This window comes from Apodemus sylvaticus, chromosome 12 (assembly GCF_947179515.1).
Source record: "Apodemus sylvaticus chromosome 12, mApoSyl1.1, whole genome shotgun sequence".
NCBI lineage: Eukaryota > Metazoa > Chordata > Mammalia > Rodentia > Muridae > Apodemus > Apodemus sylvaticus.
In genome coordinates this window covers 86,969,013-86,989,047 of record NC_067483.1, presented here as the reverse complement: position 1 = coordinate 86,989,047, position 20,035 = coordinate 86,969,013, and the positions used below count along the sequence as shown (strand labels likewise).

The 20,035-nt window shown below is 42.1% G+C and overlaps 2 protein-coding genes across 2 annotated transcripts in view; one reads left to right on the top strand and one right to left on the bottom strand.

The window, feature by feature from the left end:
- Window positions 1-736, bottom strand: part of Cnst (consortin, connexin sorting protein) — an 85,654-nt gene extending 84,918 nt beyond the window's left edge. Inside the window, exon 1 of the mRNA XM_052201264.1 lies at window positions 458-736. Coding sequence (XP_052057224.1) covers window positions 458-703 — 246 coding nt within the window. The 5' untranslated portion in view covers window positions 704-736. The remainder of the gene's footprint in view (window positions 1-457) is intronic.
- Tfb2m (transcription factor B2, mitochondrial) lies at window positions 737-19,704 on the top strand. The gene is made up of 8 exons (XM_052201266.1): window positions 737-1,257; window positions 2,036-2,124; window positions 4,664-4,814; window positions 9,684-9,832; window positions 13,975-14,064; window positions 15,913-15,975; window positions 16,663-16,823; window positions 18,727-19,704. The coding sequence occupies exons 1-8, from the start codon at window positions 942-944 to the stop codon at window positions 18,902-18,904; spliced, it is 1,197 nt and encodes a 398-aa protein (XP_052057226.1). The 5' UTR covers window positions 737-941; the 3' UTR covers window positions 18,905-19,704.
- Window positions 19,705-20,035: the final 331 nt, after the last annotated feature.

Here is a 20,035-nt window from a genome sequence, read left to right as displayed (position 1 = left end):
TTTTTCAGCCTTAAATTTCAGTCTTGCAAACATGCATACTAAAAAAGAAGAGGTAAATCTCGGCCCAGAGGGAGGAAAAGAAGGGAGGCACTAGGCGGTTCCTGATAACCGAAGAGGTAGCTGTGGAGGGGAAAGAAGGTATATGAGGGCAAATAAAAGCCACCCGCAGGGAAGCCGGCACAGGCGACGGGCCACCGAACAGAGAAACACCGACGCGGAGTAGAAGCTGCAGGGTCCCCGGGGAGGGGAGCGTGCGCGGAGAAATTGGCGCGACGCGGCGCGACAACCCCGTACCCGCAGAAAAGCGGGGGAAACAGGAGAACCGAGAGGGGGCGGATGCGAGGGGACCCGCTGCAACTCCCGGGAGGACAGCGCCCGGGGAGGAGCCAGCGACTCTCCCCAGCTCGGCGGCCGCCGCCAGCCGGCGGATCCCCTGCAACCCGGCTGCTGGTCTTACCTGGGCATCCGAGGCAACGCAAGGGCTACCGCCGGGCGCCGAGTCTATTTCCAGCCCCGCTCGCTGACATGGCGGCCGACGAGCTGTCACACTGCCGGCTCGGGTCTCCCGTGGCTCTGGAAGATCGGACACCTCTAGCCTTCCCGCCCCGCCTCCCTCTGCGCACCCCTCCCGCTGGCCGCCGGACCGAGGAGCATAGAGTGCAAGATCGCGGCTAGAGAGGAAGTGCGGAGGGCGGGCGACCATAGAGTTCCAGCCCGGACACACCCGGAGAGTCCACTCACAGGAGCCTGGGGGCGGAGCCTGGGCGGAAGCGGAAGCTAGTAAGGAAAGGACTGAGTCTAGGTCGTTCGCATGCGCCATTCGTAATGTTTACTTCCGCCCGGCCTAGTGAGGAGGTGAAGTTTGTGCACGTGTGATGTGGTGCTCCGTGTTCTTCACAGAGGCTACCTTAACTGGTGGTTGGGGTGGACCTTAGAGGAGGATGAGGGGATTGGCGATGGGGCTGTTCCCGCGGTTGGCGCTGTCAGTGTTGGCGGGCCGCGGCCCGTCTTGCATTTTAGGGTCCGGAGCGGCGACGCGGAAGGACTGGCAAGCGAGGAACCGCCGTGGCTTCTCTGACTTCTACATGCAGCCGTTGCCTGATTCGGATTCCGAGGAGTCGTCGCCCTCGTGGATACCCAAGAATCGATCGGAGCCTATACGTCACATAGCATGTAAGAAATCGGCCAGGAACCTGGTACGAGACCTGCTGGAGAACCGAAACCCATCCCGCCAACTTATACTAGAGTGCAATCCAGGTAAGTTGAACAGAAAGTTTGCCCTTACCTTTTACGTCCCCAATATTCTAAATTGGTGTTTGTTTATCGTGAATGCGCGCGTGTTTCGGTCAGAAGACAACTTAGCGAGAGTCAGTTCTCGCCTTACACTATGTGATCTCAATGATTGAAATGAAGTGTTCAGGCTTCACACCAAGCGCCTTTGCCTTCTGAGCGTTCTCGTTGGCCTAGAATTGTATTTTTTCCACCACTTTATTAAGCATCACTTCATACAGAGTCGATTTCGTTTAGACTTGACAGTAAGTTTTGTGGCTAAACATTCAAATAATCTGTGAATAAGAAGTAATCGCAGTCTTACATACTATCTTATATACTTGCTTTTCTGACATTTGTTGAGGATTGTAAGTGTTGCTGTTACTGACAGACTGAAGGCTGTACAGCTTACCTGTTGAGATGTTGTGGGTTCAAATTAACTGCCTAATCATTGTTTTTACATACATAAAAAGAATTTTATCAGGGAACGTTGTGTCGTTGAAAGTAGTGTAAAGTCGACTTTGAAAGTGACTATGGCCAGGTGCAATGCGCACACCTTTAATCCCAGCAAGAGGCAGACTGATCTGTAAATTCGAGGCCAGAATGGTCTACAGAGTGAATTTCAGGACAACCAGAGCTTCACAGTGAGATCCTGTCTTGGAGGTCAGGGGGAGGGGTTGGGGCAGAGAGACAGAGACAGAAAGACAAACAGAGACAGACACTATTTGTTTATTTTGCAAATAAAGTTTTTCTGTTAATATACCAGGTCCTGGAATCCTGACTGAGACATTACTTAAAGCTGGTGCCAGAGTGATTGCCTTTGAAAGTGAAAAGACTTTTATTCCACATTTGGAGGTATATTTTTATGTTCCTAAGTATAATATGTCTATAGAAACTAGGACCTTTTGAATATTCCATGCTTGTTGAGTTCCCAAAAGCTTGGGAGTTCTGAAATCTCTTTTCTAGTTCCTACTGGGGTCCAGAAAATGATAACCTCAAAGTGTGACTCATTGACATGCTGGGTATTTTGGAATAAAGGACAGTTGGAAACCTCAGACAGTTGGTGTAGCCTCAGAAAGAAAGTGTTTCTGCCCTCCTGTTCTTTAAATTGAGCCACAGAGACCAGAACTATACTCCCGATAGACATAGAAACTAGGACCACCTCACTGCAAAAGAAATGATAAGCCTGCAACTATTTTTGTAAGCTTTCTGTGTGAGAACTGCCAAAAAGGTGGTCCTAGGCCTACCTTGATTCATAGTGGACCATGAGTTCTTTTGTTAGAAGCATTTGCCTTCTGGCCAGGAGGAATGACTGGCATAAACATAGCCTAAACCTGAACAGACAGGCCTTGGGTCTGCTCCCACCTTTGGTTGGTTCTCATAGACCACACTCCTTTTATTCCAGCTCATCCCCACAGCTGCCCATTCTCCATTGACGCTCAGCATAAAATTGGGTACTTCCTCTAAATCCACACATGACCACATTTTATATAAGGCTTCCATTAATGAAGTTGTTACACTTTTCAATTGTTAATCTACCTTTCGTTAAATGAGTGTAGTTTGTTCCCTTACTATCAGGAGGAAGTATGTCCCATCTTCCCTTCCTATACAGGCGAGCTGAGAGATATATAATTGGTCACTAAGCTCATACCCCATCTTCAGTAAGCTGTGCTGTGGCCCTGCCCTTTGTGGACTTAACATAAGTGAGTGCTAAGGTTAGGTCAGTGGGTGAGCTGTGTTCTCTCTGTGAACTTTGAGTTTACTTAGGACTTCAATTGAAGCAAAAAATGTTTGAGATGGATAAGCACAGTTGCAGAATGCTGTTTTTTGTTGTTGCTGTTTTGTTTTTCCAAATGATTGTTTCAGGGTTTCTGAGTCTTTAACTGATAGCTGACCACTTGAGGGGAAATTAATTCAGGAAACATACGATCTATACCAGCTTCCTAAAAGCAAGAAGGAATGGCCTGAATTTAAAGGTGCTTTGAGCCAACAAAACAGTTGTGGAAATAGCTACAATATCTAAAAATTGAATTGTTTAAAAATGAACCTTTGGAGTATCGAGTTGTTGGCCATGGTGGAGCTGTGCTCAGCAGTAGAACAGCTAGTTGGCCTGGCTAAACAAGGTCCACGGCTAAACCTGAGTGGTAAGAGTGAGCCTGGCAGGGAAAGTGCCACCCACCTTCCAATTCCTCAAGTCTGGGGCAGAGGCAGGAGAGTCAGAGTCATTGGTTCCAAGGCTAACCTGGTCAATATTTGGAATTTTAGAATAGACAGGACTATGTGGGGGAAATGTAAAACAAACTGTTTTTGTAATTGATAGCACTAAAAAAAAAAAAGAGAAGAAAAACTAGTAGATCAGATTGGCAGAGCTCCTTCTGCTTCTGCCTCCCAAGTACCTGCAATCTTAACATAGTGGGAGACAGAAGCAGACTCAGTCACCCAAGAATTGGAGACCAACCTCATCGACATAGTATGTTCCAGGCCAGCCAGTGCTACATAGTGAGACACTGTCTTAACATTCCCCACACTCTCCAAAAAAGAGCCAGCTTTACAAACAGCTAAAACATTAACAACAACAATAAGAGAAAAAGAGAGAAGAAGAAGAAGAAGAAGAAGAAGAAGAAGAAGAAGAAGAAGAAGAAGAAGAAGAAGAAGAAGAAGAAGAAGAAAAGGGAAAGAAAACTTGTTGGTGATTTTTTTTTTCCTGGTTTTTTGAGACAGGATTTCTCTGTGTGTCCTAGCTGCCCTGGAACTTGCTCTGTTAGATGGGGCCAGCCTCATCCACCTGCTTCTGAATGCTGGGATTAAAGGTGTGCACCATGCCTGGCTTGGTTTGGTTCTTAATGTGGTGCTGATGGTTGAATCCAGAGCCTTGTACCTGCTACACAAGTACTGAACTACTGAGCTCCTGGCCACTGTGGAAGGTTGCTTATGTTTCAGATCTCTTTTCTTGAGAAAACTGTTGCATTTGATCATTTCTCTTGGAGTAGTTGATTTTTATTTCCTTTGTTAAATTTGAGGTTGTTAGGACTATTTATATCTTCATGCAAGATCCTTGAATTACTTTATTTTATTTGAGGAACTGGAGAGCCTCCCTGGATGTTTGGCAAATGTTCTTCCATTAAGCTTTCTACATTCCAGCCCTTGGATTTTTAAGACCAGATCTCATCATATCATAGAGATAGATAGGCCTGTCTTAGAGTTACTGTGTAACTTGGACCCTCCTTGAATTTATAATTCTACTGTCTCAGTTTCCGGAGTGAAAAGGTCTCAGGCACTCCCCACCAGCTGTTTTTATTTTTGTTTATTTTTTCTTATTTTTTGAGGTAGATCTTGAATTGTAGCAAGGTGTACATGATGATAAATTTCTAACCTCCCCTCTCTGTCTCTTCAGTCCTTAAAGAGGAATATGGATGGAGAACTCCAAGTGGTCCACTGTGACTTCTTTAAAATGGATCCTAGATATCAGGAAGTAGTACGACCAGATGTGAGTTCCCAGACCATTTTTCAGAACCTGGGAATAAAAGCAGTTCCTTGGTCATCAGGTAATTTTTGTCATTCACTAAAGCTGATGCTTTATGTTGTGTTTTTTGTTTTTTGTTTTTAACCATTATAGCTCATTTGTTTGCTGGATGTATATATAATATGTAGAGATGTAGATCAGTCCATAAGCAACTATTCTTTCATTAAACATGCCTTTCCCTTTTTCATATAAATAACCATTTTAGTTCTATAAAGAACTAGTAGGGGGGATTTTAATTAAATATATTCATTGTACATGGGACTGTCTTACATAAAAACACTTTTATGGCCGGGCGGTGGTGGCGCACGCCTGTAATCCCAGCACTCTGGGAGGCAGAGGCAGGCGGATTTCTGAGTTCGAGGCCAGCCTGGTCTACAAAGTGAGTTCCAGGACAGCCAGGGCTATACAGAGAAAACCTGTCTCAAAAAAAAAAAAAAAAATTTAAAAAAATTTAAAAAAAAAGAACACTTTTATGTTTACATATGTGTTCATATAAATTCTCTTTCATATCGCCTTTTTAAGGATTTGCTTATTTCATGCATATATGAATATGCATTTATGTGTTCTGCTTCCATAGTTTTGTCTATACATGATGTTCATGCAGATGTAAGACAGAAGAGGGCGTTGGATTCCCCGGAACTGTAAATTTACACAGTTGTTAGCCACCATGTGGGTGCTAGGACTTGACCAAGGTGCTTAGAAGAGCAGCATGAGAGCCGGCTCCTCAGCCCCTCTGTGTTCCCCGCATTCCTTCTGCTAGCTCCCTTTATCTCTTAGTGTTGCTTCTGCTTTCACAACATAATACAATGCATGATTTTATATATCTATGTAAAATCTAATAACTACATATGAGAGAAAGCAAGATCGTTGGCTTTCTGATCGTTGCCTTCATTTGCTTATTATGATAATCTTTGGTTTCTTTCATTTCTCCACAGTGACTTAACTTTGTTCTTTATGGCTGAAAAAAAGAAATGGCATTGTGTATTGTATAACAATAGATCCTGTTTTTAAGTTCAATTTGCTGATCTTACCTTTTGGTTGGGGAATTTAGAGTGTTAACAGTAAGCATTATTATTGGAATGTATCTATTGTATTGATCCTGTAGTTTGGGTATTTTCTTATTCCTCCTTTGTTCAACTACTGTTTGTAGTAGCTTATTCTTTCTAGCCTCCTAGACATTATCTTTTTTCAATCTGAAGAATTCCTTCAAGTATCCTCTGTAGGGATAGTTTAGTGGTTATGAACATCTCTTATGGAATCTTTTTCTTTCTCCAGATCGTTACATAGTTTCCTGGGTGCATATGCTGGCTCACAGTTGTCGGCTGTCAGGGTTTGAAGTGTGTCCTCCCAAGCCCTCCTGTCTTAGTTTCTGTTGAGACATCTGCAGTTACTCTGCTAGGCCCGTGTTTACATGTGGCCCGCCATTTCTCATGTGCAGCTTTCAGATGCTTTTTTCTTCTGGTGTTTTCACTGTCGTGAAATGAGAAGGTTCTTCTCTGGTCTTGTCTCTTTGGCGCTCTGTAGCACCATGACTTGAATAGGCATGTCTTTCTCTAGACTCAGAAACCCTCTGCTATAATTTCCATTAAAATATTTTTATGTCTCTAGCATGAATCATTTTTTATGCTCATGATTTGTAGATTTAGTCTTTTATGTCTACCGCAGAACTCAAATGTTCTGTTGACCCCATCCAGTTGATTTATTTTATCATTTCTGAGTGTTCCATTCCCTTTACTTTGTCTTAAGCCTAGACATTGCATTCTCCCTTGAGCCATTATATTAGTGGGGTTTTCTATATAGATGTTTTATTTGATGTCCTGAGTTTACTATTTCAGGTGGCTTTTTTTTTTAATGTAGTATTTCTGTCTCTTTATTGAATTTCAATTCCTATCCATACTTAACTTCCTTACTTTATTAGGCTGTTTGTGTTCTCTTGGAATTTGTCCAGGAATTTATTGGTGTCCTCTTTGTCTTTGGCTGTACTTATAATCCCTAGTACACCCCTAAAAGTAGACCAGTGTCTGCAGAAACTCACTATCAAAGGGTGGGTCCACTATGAACATATAGCAGCTGGGCATGGTGATGCACGCCTATAATCCCAGCACTGGGAGGCAGAAGCAGGCCAGGCAGATTTCTGAGTTCGAGGCCACCCTGGTCTACAGAGTGAGTTCCAGGACAGCCAGGGTTATAGAGAGAAACCCTGTCAGGAAAAGCCAAAAAAAAAAAAAAAAGAAAGGAAGGAAGGAAGGAAGGAAGGAAGGAAGGAAGGAAGGAAGGAAGGAAGGAAGGAAGAAAGAAAGAAAGAAAGAAAGAAAGAAAGAAAGAAAGAAAGAAAGAAAGAAAGAAAGAAAGAAAGAAAGAAAGAAATTATAGCAACAGTCAAGTACACAAATGCCAATCATAAAAAAAGCACAGGAACACTGAAGGTATATTATGTATTAAGATACTAGTCAACTGGGCTGGAGAGATGGCTCAGGAGTTAAGAGGACTGACTGCTTTTCCAGAGGTCTTGAGTTCAATTCCCAGCAACCACATGGTGGCTCAGAACCATGTGTAATGGGATCTGATGCCGTCTTCTGGTGTGTTTGAACACAGTAACAGTATACTCATATACATTAAATAAAATCTTTAAAAAAAATACTAGTCAACTGTCTTTATACAAGAAAAGGAAAACAGTAGAAGATTAATGATTAGTATTGAATTGGTTGGAAAATGAAGAGGGAAAATAGGTGTCAGTGAGGCAGTTTTAGCTAAGGGTAGACTAAAGTAGGTAAGGAACTGGAGTGATGGATGGCTTGACCTGACTGCCTGGGTCAGGTTAGGAGCACTTGCCGCTCCTTCTGACGACTGGAGTTTAGTTCCCAGCCTCCATGTGCCCAGCTCTCAGTTGTCTGTACCAATAGCTCAGAGAGATCCAATGCCTCTGGCATCCTTGGGCACCTGCATTCAACATGTGTGCCCATATGCAGAAACACATGTCTATACATAATTAAAAATAATAAAGATAAATCTTAAAAATAATAGACACAGAATCAGACAACTTAAAAGCTGAGAAGAGTCCCAGCCCTCAGGAGGATGAGACACGGACCCTGCACACCGGTCTGCTAGTCCATCTGCTTTGGACAAGCCTATCAAAGTGGAAATGAAGAGGGGCAAGCGAGACAGAAGGACAACACTGGTCTGCTAAATTAATCTTTGGTATGAACAGCTAGAATCATCATGAAGGGAAAGAGCAGGATGGGATGTAGAAACTGGGTGCCTTCTCACCTGATTACTGGTCGCAGCCTGCACCTGGATGTCTATTACTCTCCAAGGTGTCCTTCTCGTGTGAGGTCACAGATGCTCATTCTGTCGGTGTGCATCCTTCACAGGTCTGCTCAGACATAATCCTCACACCCTTCAGATGGTAGGCCTTCAGAAGTCCAGTTTTGAATGCTTGTCTTACTCTTGGGCTGACCTTCCAGATGTCCATGTGTGTCACCTGATACAAGTGTGTGTGTTATCCTAAACACTGAGTTGATAGGTCGACTGGTATCCATCTAATATTGCATGAATCTGATTCCAGTTTCTTCTTTGCAGTCTAGAGGAATTCTGGCCAGGTGTCAGCATTTAGTTCCATGAAATATTCCCTGGGGGAATGAGGGGACAGAGTGGAGCTGCTTGACTCAACAGAAAGGGTGTTTGTTTGTTTGTTTGTTTGTTTAATATTCTTGTATGTAAGTATGTGCATGTATGTATACATGGGTGCCCTCAGAAGCCAGAAGGAGACATCAAATCTCCTGGAGCTGGAGTTATAGGTCACTGTGAGCCACTCAAGGTGTGTGCTGGGAACCAAATTTGAGTCCTGGAAAAGCACCAAGTACTCTTCAGTGCAGAGCCTCTCTCCAACCCCAAGAATCTTTTTTAAATAGTGTTTTGTGGCTACTCCCATGAGTGCCAAGAGGAAAGGGTTTTTCCTAGTATCTCCTCCTTTTGTCATTGCTGTAGGCAACTATCTTAGTTCCTTCAGAGCAGTATGTCAGCATTCATCTTGCAAGATCCTGAATCTTGGGTGCTTTGATCCTGGGCTTCTTACCTTCTTTGTTTACGGGCTTTCTGACAACATATTGGTAGACATCATCTTCTCCCCACTGCAAGACGGGGTTTCTTTCTGTAGCCCTGGCTGTCCTGGAACTCACTCTGTAGATCAGGCTGGCCTCGAACTCAGAAATCCGCCTGCCTCTGCCTCCCAAGTGGTGGGATCAAAGGCGTGCGCCAGCACCGCCCCGGCTACTTTTACTTGTTTTTGTTTGTTTGTTTTGTTGTTGTTTTTTATTTTGGATTTCATTTTTTGAGACCGGGTTTCTCTGTATAGCCCTGGCTGTCCTGGAACTCACTCTGTAGACCAGGCTGGCCTTGAACTCAAATCTGCCTGCTTCTGCCTCCCAAGTGCTGGGATTAAAGGCGTGCGCCACCACCATCCCTGGCTCCCTTCTCTCCTTTTTAAACAACCAAATTGAGAACACTCAGATTGGAATCCACAAACAGACCTGGGTGCTGTTACTTAACAGCAGGTACTTTGCCATGGATCAAAACCTGGAAGCAGGGCCTCCTCACACTTGCAAGGTTAACCCTTGGCTGACTGAACCGTCTCCCCAGCTCCCTGCTCTGCTCTGCTCTTTCCAGTTTCCCTTTTGGGGTGCTTCCACCACACCTCTTCTGCTACTGTTACCCAGCTGGCCTCAGTTACTTCCCTAGTGATTCTAGCATACCACGCCTGCATGTCACCCACCATCTTGGATCCTTAATTAAAATACAGTTACCATTGTTAACTTACTTTGCATCAGCAAAATGTGATCATAATAGAAAGTTTTAAGGACCTCACACAAATTTGTGTTTGTATTCCTGACAGGTATTCCTATAAAAGTGTTTGGAATCCTACCAAATAAACAGGAAAGACGAATACTTTGGAAAATTCTGTTCGATCTGTACTCCTGCACATCTATATACAGATATGGACGAGTAGAACTGAATATGTTTATTAGTGAAAAAGAATTCCGGGTGCGTTGTTAAAAGATAATTGGTATCACTGCTTTGAAAGAGTGCTGTAATATTCCAAGGAGCTTCAGCTGCATTTTAATTTGGGGACCCTTGACATTTGAGAGTTCTAAGATTATAAAGTTCTGTAGCACAATCTTTAGAGTCAAGTTAGGGCTTTGCATTTTTTTTATTAAACATGTAACTGTTTTAATTATTTGACAGTTTACCTTCAGTGGTATTAAATATATTTATATTATACACCCAGTACTTACTGTTTAGCTCCAAAACTTTTAAACATTCCCCTGACCGCTTGAGTCCCCACCCTCCCGTCTCCTCAGGCTCCAGTGCCCGTCACCCTGGACCAGCTGAGACCTTGGTTGGAGTTACTCCTGTCCTTTGTGGCTGACTGACTGCACTGGTCAAGGCTCCCCTGTGTTACAGTGTGTTCAAATTTCATTTTCTTTTTACCAAATAGGTATGCTGCTGTCTGTATTCCCCAAAATTTATCCATTCATGATGAAAGAACACTTAGCTGTTTCCATCTCTCAAATATTATGAATAAAAGGGCCACACACACATGAGCTCCTACGTGTTTGTACACCTTGTTTTCAGGCTGAGGCGGGTGTGCAGGAGGACACATTGGTTGTGGTCAGCCTCCCAACGCCATTGCTCAGGAGCAGTCCACCTTCTTTTTGGTTCTTTCCTTGTTACCTCTGTTTAAATTATTCATTGATTTGCCTGTTTGAGACAGGGTTCCCACTAGGACTTGTAGTTTGCCAGTTTGGCTATGCTAGTTGACTAGCAAACCTCAGGAATCCTGTCTCCACCTCCCAGTGATGAGTTCTGGGCATGTGCTGTTGTGCCCGGCTCTCCCGTAGCATCATACTCAGGCCTCGTGCTTGCATGGTAAGCACTTTGCCACCTGAGCCATCTCTCCAGCCTCTGCTTTCAGTGGTTTGGGTTCATATATAAAGAACTAGGATGGCTAGATCATGTTGGTAATCTTTATTTAATTTTTAAGAAATAAGGAAGTGCCATACAGTTTTTCTTGGTAGATACACTATTTTACTTCCTACCAGCAGTGTGCAAGAATTCAAAGATTTCTCTCCATCATACTTATATTTTTTAAATTTAATTTTGTGTTTCTTATTTGTATGTGAGTGTTGGTACACACATACCACAGACTGGGGGGCAGATCAAAGGGGGGTTCCAGGGATCAAACTCAGGTGGGCGAGCTACCCAGCTGCACCATCTCACTGGCCCTTTTATATCTTTGATACCATCTCATAGTGTAGTGGGATGAAGCCTTGTGTCGAGTTATTAGTTTCCTAATTAGTGTCAAACATCTTTTTATTTGCCTACCATTGGTATATCTTCCCTAAAGCAGTTTCTAGTGAGAATGAGTGTGAGTGTGTGTGTTGGTTCTTGGTTTTTTGAGAATAGGTTTCTCTATACCTTTGACTGTCCTGAAACTCACTCTGTAGACTAGGCTGGCCTTTATTCAAAGATCTGCCTGCAGGTGTTGAGAATGAGGTGTGCATCACCACTGCCTGGCTTCTGTTAAAATCATTTGTCCTTTTTGATTTTTTCATTGACTCCCTATATCAACACTTCTTTCTATAAAAATAGGATGGCAGGTCCCAATGAAAACTGCATAGGAGGTTAATTTTATAGACAGTGAAGGACTAAAGAAAGCTAAAACGAAATTCAAATAGCTGCTTGGTGGGTTCACAGCTATATTCCTAAAGCAGAAAAAGAGATACTGAGCAATAGAAGAATAACAAACTGGTTATCAGCAGGTCCTTTGCTGATGAGGATTAATGTAGATGAACTTTCATTTTTCTTTCTTTCTTTTTATTTATTTTTATTTTTATTTTATTTTATTTTATTGTTTTTCGAAACAGGGTTTCTCTGTATAGCCCTGGCTTTCCTGGAACTCACTCTGTAGATCAGGCTGGCCTCAAACTCAGAAATCCACCTGCCTCTGCCTCCCAGAGTGTTGGGATTACAGGCGTGCGCCACCACCGCCCAGCAAGTTGTATTTTCTTGTGCTGGCAACTTTGGCTGTTCCTGGTTTCTGGGAAAAGCAGGTAAACAATGTGTGTTCACCTTGGTGGCATGGAATTTGAGTGGCTCAGGTTTGATTTTTAGTCTGCCGTGTTGGGAGCCTGATGCAGGGGCAGCAAGCAGCCTCTTTGCTTCTCTTCTGTTTATTGAGAAGGCCTCCTAAATCTCTATGCCTTGCTGTTAGAGTCACAGTGCTAACTGCGCACAGATCAGCGCTTCATCTGAGTGAGCCACAGCTCGAATGTAATGGACAGTGTTGACAGTGCCTGAAAGAATTGCAGACGGGAGCAGTGGAGCAATGAGGGATGTCCTCGCCCATAGTAAATATTGACTAGCCATGCAGAATGAGCGAGTAGACAATCCTGATCCTTGCGGCCATTCGTCCATAAACTTTATAAGCAAGAGCATGACGGCAAGGTCCGCAAGAATGCTCATCAGGTTGTAGCTTGGCCACAGTGGCCAAACCTGTGTGTGGTTCAACTATTTGGACACTTGCACAGTAGAGAAAGAATTTAAAAGAGTAAGGGTCAGAAATCAAGGTTACCCTCCAATACACAGTTGCAGAGCAGCCTGGGCTACCTGAGACCCCAAATTTTGTCTTGCTTATAGCCTCTTTGTGTGCTTCTTCTTTTTTTCTTTTTTTACCATGGACTTTATTATTGGGTTCTTTCTCACTCATCCCTTCCATTCACTGATGGTATCATCCTCGATGTCTAGCAAGAGTTGGCCTGCTGGGCAGTGACAGTGCACATCTTTAATCCTATTGCTAGAGAGGCAGAGACAGGCAGATCCCCAAAAGAGCCTTAACAATTATTTTTAATTAAAAAAAAAAACATTGTGTTTGTGTATGTGTGTACACTCGTGCACATGGGTCTTAGCATGTGGGAGTCAGAAGAAAAAAAACCCAAAACCTTGCAGGTGTCATTTTCTCTTTCCACCAGGTTGTTAGGTTTTATCCAATGAGCCCTCCTACCATCCCAGCCACGGCAATTCCTGATGCACCATTTAGTAGCTCACCTAATACATAATTCTGACATATGTATCTTTCTCCATAGTACATAGTGTTGTGTTGTGTTGTTCGATCCATGATGCAGGAACTGTCTCTGTCTTAGTTGTGTCTGTAGCTCACTGATTAGTTTTTCTGGGTTGTATTTGTTTTTATTTTTCAGAGACTTGTAACCTGGACTAGTTGTCAGATTCACTATGTAGCCCAGTCTAGCCTTGAACTCAGAAATCTGTCTACCTCTGCCTTCCAGAGTGCTGGGATTACAGGCATGCGCCACCACTGCTCGGCTTATACATTTTTTATTTTAGCTTTTCCTTATTTATTTCGTGTGTAGGATTGTTTGCCTGAATGTGTGTTTGTGTTTCTCATAAGGGCATCAGATCCCCCGAGTCTGGAGTGACAGACGGCTGTGACCTAGCATGTGGGTCCTCTTGAATCCGGCTCTTCTGAAAGAGGACCATCCACTGCCCTTAACTACAGAACCATGTCTCTGGCCTGTGGGGTGGTTTGTTTGTTTGTTTGTTTGTTTGTTTGTTTGTTTTTGGTTTCTTTTCTTTTTACTTATACGTGTTTATGCCGTGTGTGTGCAAGTTACTTGTCAGAGCTAGAAAACATTGGATTCCCTGGAACTAGAGTTACAGGCTTAACAATTCTTGGTGCATGATTTAATAGCTCACGCTTATAAGGTGTGAATGGCCCTTTGTCTTTGAGGGTAACAAGTTCCAGTCCTCTGGAAGAGCAGCAGCAGCTCTTAACCACTCCAGCACATATGCAGTCAATTGTTAGATGTTGCCGTTTGTTTTCAAAAAGGAAAACTCTACTTGGAAGTACTTATGGTTAATATTTTGTAATTAGTTCTCTTTTATGTTTATTTGTTGAGACAGATTCTTTATGTAGCCCTGCCTATCCTGGAACTCAAAGAGATCTTCTTGCCTCTGCCTCCTGAGAACTAGGTTCAAAGGCCATGCCTGGCCAATTCTCATCTTTTAACTTAAATGTTTAAGTGCTATTAAGATGTTTCAATTAAAATCCAACATTTGATATTTATTAAGATTTATGTAACATAATTTTGTTTGTTTGTTTTTTCTAGAAACTAATAGCAACTCCTAAAAGGGCAGATTTATATCAAGTGTTGGGTGTGCTCTGGCAAGTGGCTTGTGATATTAAGTTTCTGCACATGGTGAGTGAAGCTTTAATACCGGAAGAACTGTGTTACTCAGGTTGGTAAGTGCAGACGCTGCACTAAAGGTTTAAAATATTAATTTTATTCTTTTCTGACTTGTTTAGTTTTGTTTTATTTTGAAGTAGAGTATGACTATGTATCCCCCACCTGGCCTGCAACCTCTTATTCCTTATGTAGATCCAAATGGCCTTGAATTCAGAGATGCCCCTGTCTGCCTCCTGAGTGCTGGGATTAAAGACGTGTGCTGTTAGGAGATTAACAATGACACTTATTTGGCAACTTCTCTCTCCTATAAAAGTAATATGACTTTTATAGTAGTTTTATAAAGTAGTTTTATAGTGATAAAACTAGGAAATTTGGTTTGTTTGAAGTATGCTCTATAGCCGGGCGGTGGTGGTGCACGCCTTTAATCCCAGCACTTGGGGAGGCAGAGGCAGGCAGATTTCTGAGTTTGAGGCCAGCCTGGTCTACAGAGTGAATTCCAGGACAGCCAGGGCTATACAGAGAAACCCTGTCTTAAAAAACAAAAAAACAAAACAAACAAAAAAGAAATATGCTCTACAGAAAGGAAGGAAATTTTATGAGTCATTATTAGAGTTATAGCCCAGAAATCCATTACTAGTGACACTGATGACATTTCTGCTTCTCTTTTTTATTTTTTCCTTTTTTAATATGATGAATATTGCTTTGGGGTTTTTTTTTTTTTTTTTCTTGTTCGTTTTGTTTTTTTGTTTTGGGGTTTTGTTTGTGTGTTTTGAGACAGGGTTTCTCTGTATCCTGGCTGTCCTGGAACTCCCACTGTAGATCAGACTAGCCTCAAATTCATAGTTCAACCTTCCTCTGCCTCCCATGTGCTGGGATCAAAGGCGGCATATACCAGCACCACCCAGTAATGCTTTGGTTTTTGAGACACGGTTTTATTGGGTAACCTCAGACTTTCCGTTTTCTTGACTCGGCTTCCTTGAGTGCTAGGATTATAAATGTGTATCACTGTATTTAGCTTGATACATTTACCTTTTATACAAAATGTGCTATTTGACTATCCATATTCAATAGTCAATCGCTGTTAACACTTATTGAGCATTGCCAGATGTGACTCGGAGTGATTTATCCTTTTATTTGTATAGGGTTTTGTATTTGAGGCAAGAGTTCAAATACAAAGCTATAAATCTTAGCCCCTAGTATGGGACTTTTTTTTTAAAGATTTATTTTTATTATATATAAGTATACTGTAGCTATTTTCAGACACACCGGAAGAGGGCATCCAATCTCAGATGCTTGTGAACCACCATGTGGTTGCTGGGATTTGAACTCAGGACCTCCTTCCCCTCCCCCCTCCCAGAAGAGCAGTCGGTGCTCTTAACCGCTGAGCTGAGCCATCTCTCCAGCCTGGTATGGGACTTTTTTTGTTTTTGTTTTTAGTTTGGTTTTGGTTTTTTAAAGGCAATAATAATTTGAGACATTTTGACAAAAGAGAATTAACTGAAAGGACTGAAGAGCCTTGGTCTTCATCTGTGATATATAAACTAAACAGTGTCTTGGGGTTGAGGAGATGGCTCAATTGGAAAAGCACTTGCAGTACAAACAGGAGGACCTGATTTCCATTCCCTGCACCCATGTATAAAGCCCAGTGCAGTGGGCCATGCCTCTAATTGCAGGCCTGGGGAAGCAGAGACAGGAGGATCCTTGGTCTGACAGAACCCACAAGGCCCAGGTTCATGAGGGACCCTGACTTGAAAACTAATGTGGGGAGAGAATGATGGAGGAAAGCAGCTGAGAACAGCCTCCTTCCTCCACACGCAGACCTATGGAAAGAGAAATAGCTTGTCTGTTTTCTTCCTCCAGGAGCCTTGGCCATCATTTAGTGTGTACACCGAAAATGGGCACTTGGAAAAGTCAAAGCACGGGGTAAGAGCAAATGACACCATTTCCTTTTGTTATAGTCAGTGTTGATTTTCTCTGAGATTGCCTTTAGAGGGTGGAGAGATGTCCAAAAAGTGATTATCTTTATTCTGAATTAACATACTTTCAGTAATAAGATTGTACATATATGTGTATGTGCATACACAGTATATAAATGTATGATTAGGAAAACAATGAATAAGGAAAAGCTAGTAAGTAATACTTCTGTGTCCTTCGACCTGTTGGTAGTGCCCCTTGAACACAGCAGGAGCTCCGTTCATGCTGGCACTGTGTGCGAGCTCTGATTTTCACTAGAGTCACAAGTCAGTAAACTCTAGCTGTCTGGGTTAGATAAGGGACGCTGCTGGAAACTCCAGGCCAGGAAGTGGTGAGTGGTTTTCTAGGCACACACTAGGTTTGCCCTGCAGCTGGGGAATGATGGAATTGGATCCTGCTATCACCTCTTCCATTGCAAACAGTAAGAAATGATGTACACAGGGTAAAAATCTCACCCCTTTAGTTTACTTTCTGTTTAGAACTCTGACATGGCTGAGGTTACAAAGTGTTAACCTGTCAACAAGAAGATCCAGAGACGTGTGGGACATGCAAGGACTATCGTGAAAAAATAAGTAGTCAACATTCTACTCTGGTAATAGTTTATGACTGACAAAAATTATTTTTCTTTCTGTCTAGGAATCATTAAATTTAATAAAACAAAATCTATATCTTGTTCGAATGACTCCTCGTAGGACTTTATTTACAGAAAACCTAAGTCCTTTGAACTATGATATTTTTTTCCACTTGGTAAAGCATTGCTTTGGGAAACGCAATGCCCCAATAATACACCATTTACGGTAAGTAGAAATTTAATAAAGATGAGTATAAAAGTAGGATTTACTAGCCGGGCGGTGGTAGTACACACCTTTAATCCCAGCACGGGAGGCAAAGGCAGGTGGATTTCTGAGTTGGAGGCCAGCCTGATCTACAGAGTGAGTTCCAGGACAGCCAGAGCTACACAGAGAAACCCTGTCTCGAAAAACCAAAAAAAAAAAAAAAAAAAAAAAAAGTAGGATTTTCTGAGATTGTCTTCTGTGTTAGAAGGTAACTTTTCACATCTTGATTTATAGTAGGGTGCCCATGTTTCATTTACCTGTTAAATACTTCCCTCTAGGCCAAAGAGATGGTTGAGAAGCAATTCACAAGCTCCTGTAATTCCTGTTCCAGGGGCTCTAGCGCCCCCTGGTGATCTCTCTGGGCACCACACACATGGCATACACACCTACCATAAGATAAAAGTCAAAAAAAGCAATAAATAAAAATACCTTTTCTCCCTGTTGTGCATTATGTTTTCCACACACTTTGAGTTTCATTTATTTTCATCTTTAAGCAGCAAAACATAGGATACTCGAAGGCTGTTTTTGCCTCCGTTTACATTATATTTTTATGTGTATGTACATGTGTGTGCTGTGCCGGTGGAGTCCAGAAGAGCATGTCGTATCTCCTGGAGCTGGGGTTACAGATGACTAAGAGCTGCTTGGCACGGGTCCCAGAAGAGCAGCAAGTACTCTTCACCACATGCCATCTCCAGCCTGTGTAATGTAGGATCTATCTCTCTATGGCTAGCAGCACCTAAAGTGTTGTCAGAAGATGGAGAAGTGTTAGTTGTTTTAATTAGTCATCATATACCATCTAACCTCAATAGGACTTCTGACTAGAAACATTTGAGATTGGGTTTCATGTAACCCAAACTAGCCTTAACTTTCTTTACAGCCAGAAATTACTTTGACCTTGTGACCCTCCTGCCTTTACTTTCCAAGTACTGGGATTATGGGTGTGCAGATGTGTACCAGCGCATTCAGTATTTACAAATAAAGGGAAAGCCTATAATCTCATCACCCAGGAGGCTGGTCACATGTCTTCCAGACCAGCGGGGACATAGAGTGAAACTCTCTTTAAGAAACCTCACCCATGTTGGTTGTGTGCTCCTTTAATGCGAGCGCTTGAGAGGCAGAGGCAGGTAGATATCTGAGTTTGAGGCCAGCCTAGTCTACAGAGGGAGTTCTGGGCCTACATAGAAACCCTGTCTCAAAAACAAAACAAGACAACCCTCAAAACCTAGAAACCTCATATACACACAAAAGTTTAAAATGTCTATAAACCACTAAATGAAACCTAATTTTTATCTCGATGTCTTGGAGCAGTAGCCATTTAAATGCAGATATCAAAAAAATGGAAAAAGAAAACTACCAGGTATAATCACAGTACTCAGAATGCAGAGGCAAGGGGAATTCCGTAAATTTGAGGCTAGCCTGGTCTACATATAATAAATTCCAGGCCAACCAAGGCTATTTGGTGAGACCCTATCCCAAAATAAAAATAAAAAATAATATGTAAACTATAATTTTTGTGAGAATTAATTATACCGTGTTAAAACTTTAATTGCAGGTTGGCTCTGAATTTTTAAGAATTTTACTGTGCCAGTCTTGAGTACTGAGATTATAGCCTAACACATTTTATGTGCATTTTTCTTATTCATACTGAGTGATATGCATACCTGTAATCCCAGACTGGGAGGTAAAGGTAGGAGGGTCAGTTCAGAGTCATCTCTGTATAGAGTTGAATACATATATATAAACTGTTAGCTGAGTTCAGTTATATGTGGTAGCCATTTTAATTGGACCTAGGAGGCAGCTCTCTCAGCTGTAACTGACAGTTGTGAAAGGGAGTTGAATATGTTTGTTTGGTTTTCCTCTGCAGTTCACTGACTACTGTTGATCCAGTTAAAATACTGAGGCACATAAGAAAGAACCCTGGAGACACAGCTGCTAAAATGTATCCTCACGACTTCAAAAGAATGTTTGAAACTATAGAGCGTTCGGAAGACTCTGTCTTTAAATGGATCTATGACTACTGCTCGGAGGACATCGAGCTCTAGGGAAAAAAACGTCTACAAACCATGAATGAGCTGGAGCTGTTTGTTCATTATTTTTAAAATTATGTGATGAATGAAAACTGAATTTCAAGAAGTTCATGTCCTTCTAACAGAAAAGAAACCATCCTTGTCTGGCGCAAAATTTCTTCTCAGGTTGATACCTTTGATACACAGGAAAAACAGTGGCTGCAGTGTTATTCAAAGTTAAATAAAACAAAAACTTCTCAGTTTGATCAGATCAAATTTGCTTTGTTTTAAATTACCCTCTGCTGTGCATCAATGGTAGAACACATACCTAGTATGTATGAGGTTCTGGTTTTGCTTCCTAGCACAGGAAATTTTTTAAAAATTTCTATTTACTGTAAAGACCCATAAGTATGGAGTATTTCCAACTATAATTTAATTTACTTAAAAGAAACAAAAAACCTTTGGGACAGACACCTTTAAATACGCACCTTTCACGATTGACAATTGCCTGCATCTTCCTCCAGTTTCTATACTGTTAGGCTTAGAAAATAAATTGATTTGGGCAGACATGGTGGTGCAGGTCCTAGGACTTGTGAGGGAGAGGGCCCATCAGTTTAATACCAGTATCAAATAGAGCTGATTTTTGAGCCCAGTTTGGGCTAAGAAAAGATCCTGTCAAGCAAAACAAAACAGTATAAACTTATCTCAAAAAGTGATTAGTTTATCATTTATTATGTGGAAGTGGATTATCAGGTACTATGCAATCCAGTTGTTTAATTTTAAATTGTAGTATGTTTTAAAATGTTTTGAGAAATAAAGAATTTGTATATAGTTTATTTGTATGTGTGTGTGTTTTCTTTTTTGGTCTCCATGAGTGAAATTTGTTTTGCTTTTTTGTTTGTTTGTTTGTTTGTTTTTGTTTTTTTCAAGACAGGGTTTTTCTGTATAGTCCTGGCTGTCCTGGAACTCACTCTGTAGACCAGGCTGGTCTTGAACTCAAAAATCCACCTGCCTCTGCCTCCCAAGTGCTGGGATTACAGGCATGCACCACTACGCCCGGCTCCGTGAGTGAAATTTGGAAGTAATCTCAAACTTATTTCGGTGGACTCTCAGTGAGTACTTCTGTCTGTGTGACTGAAGTGTCTTGAAGAGCTAGGTGCGGTGATG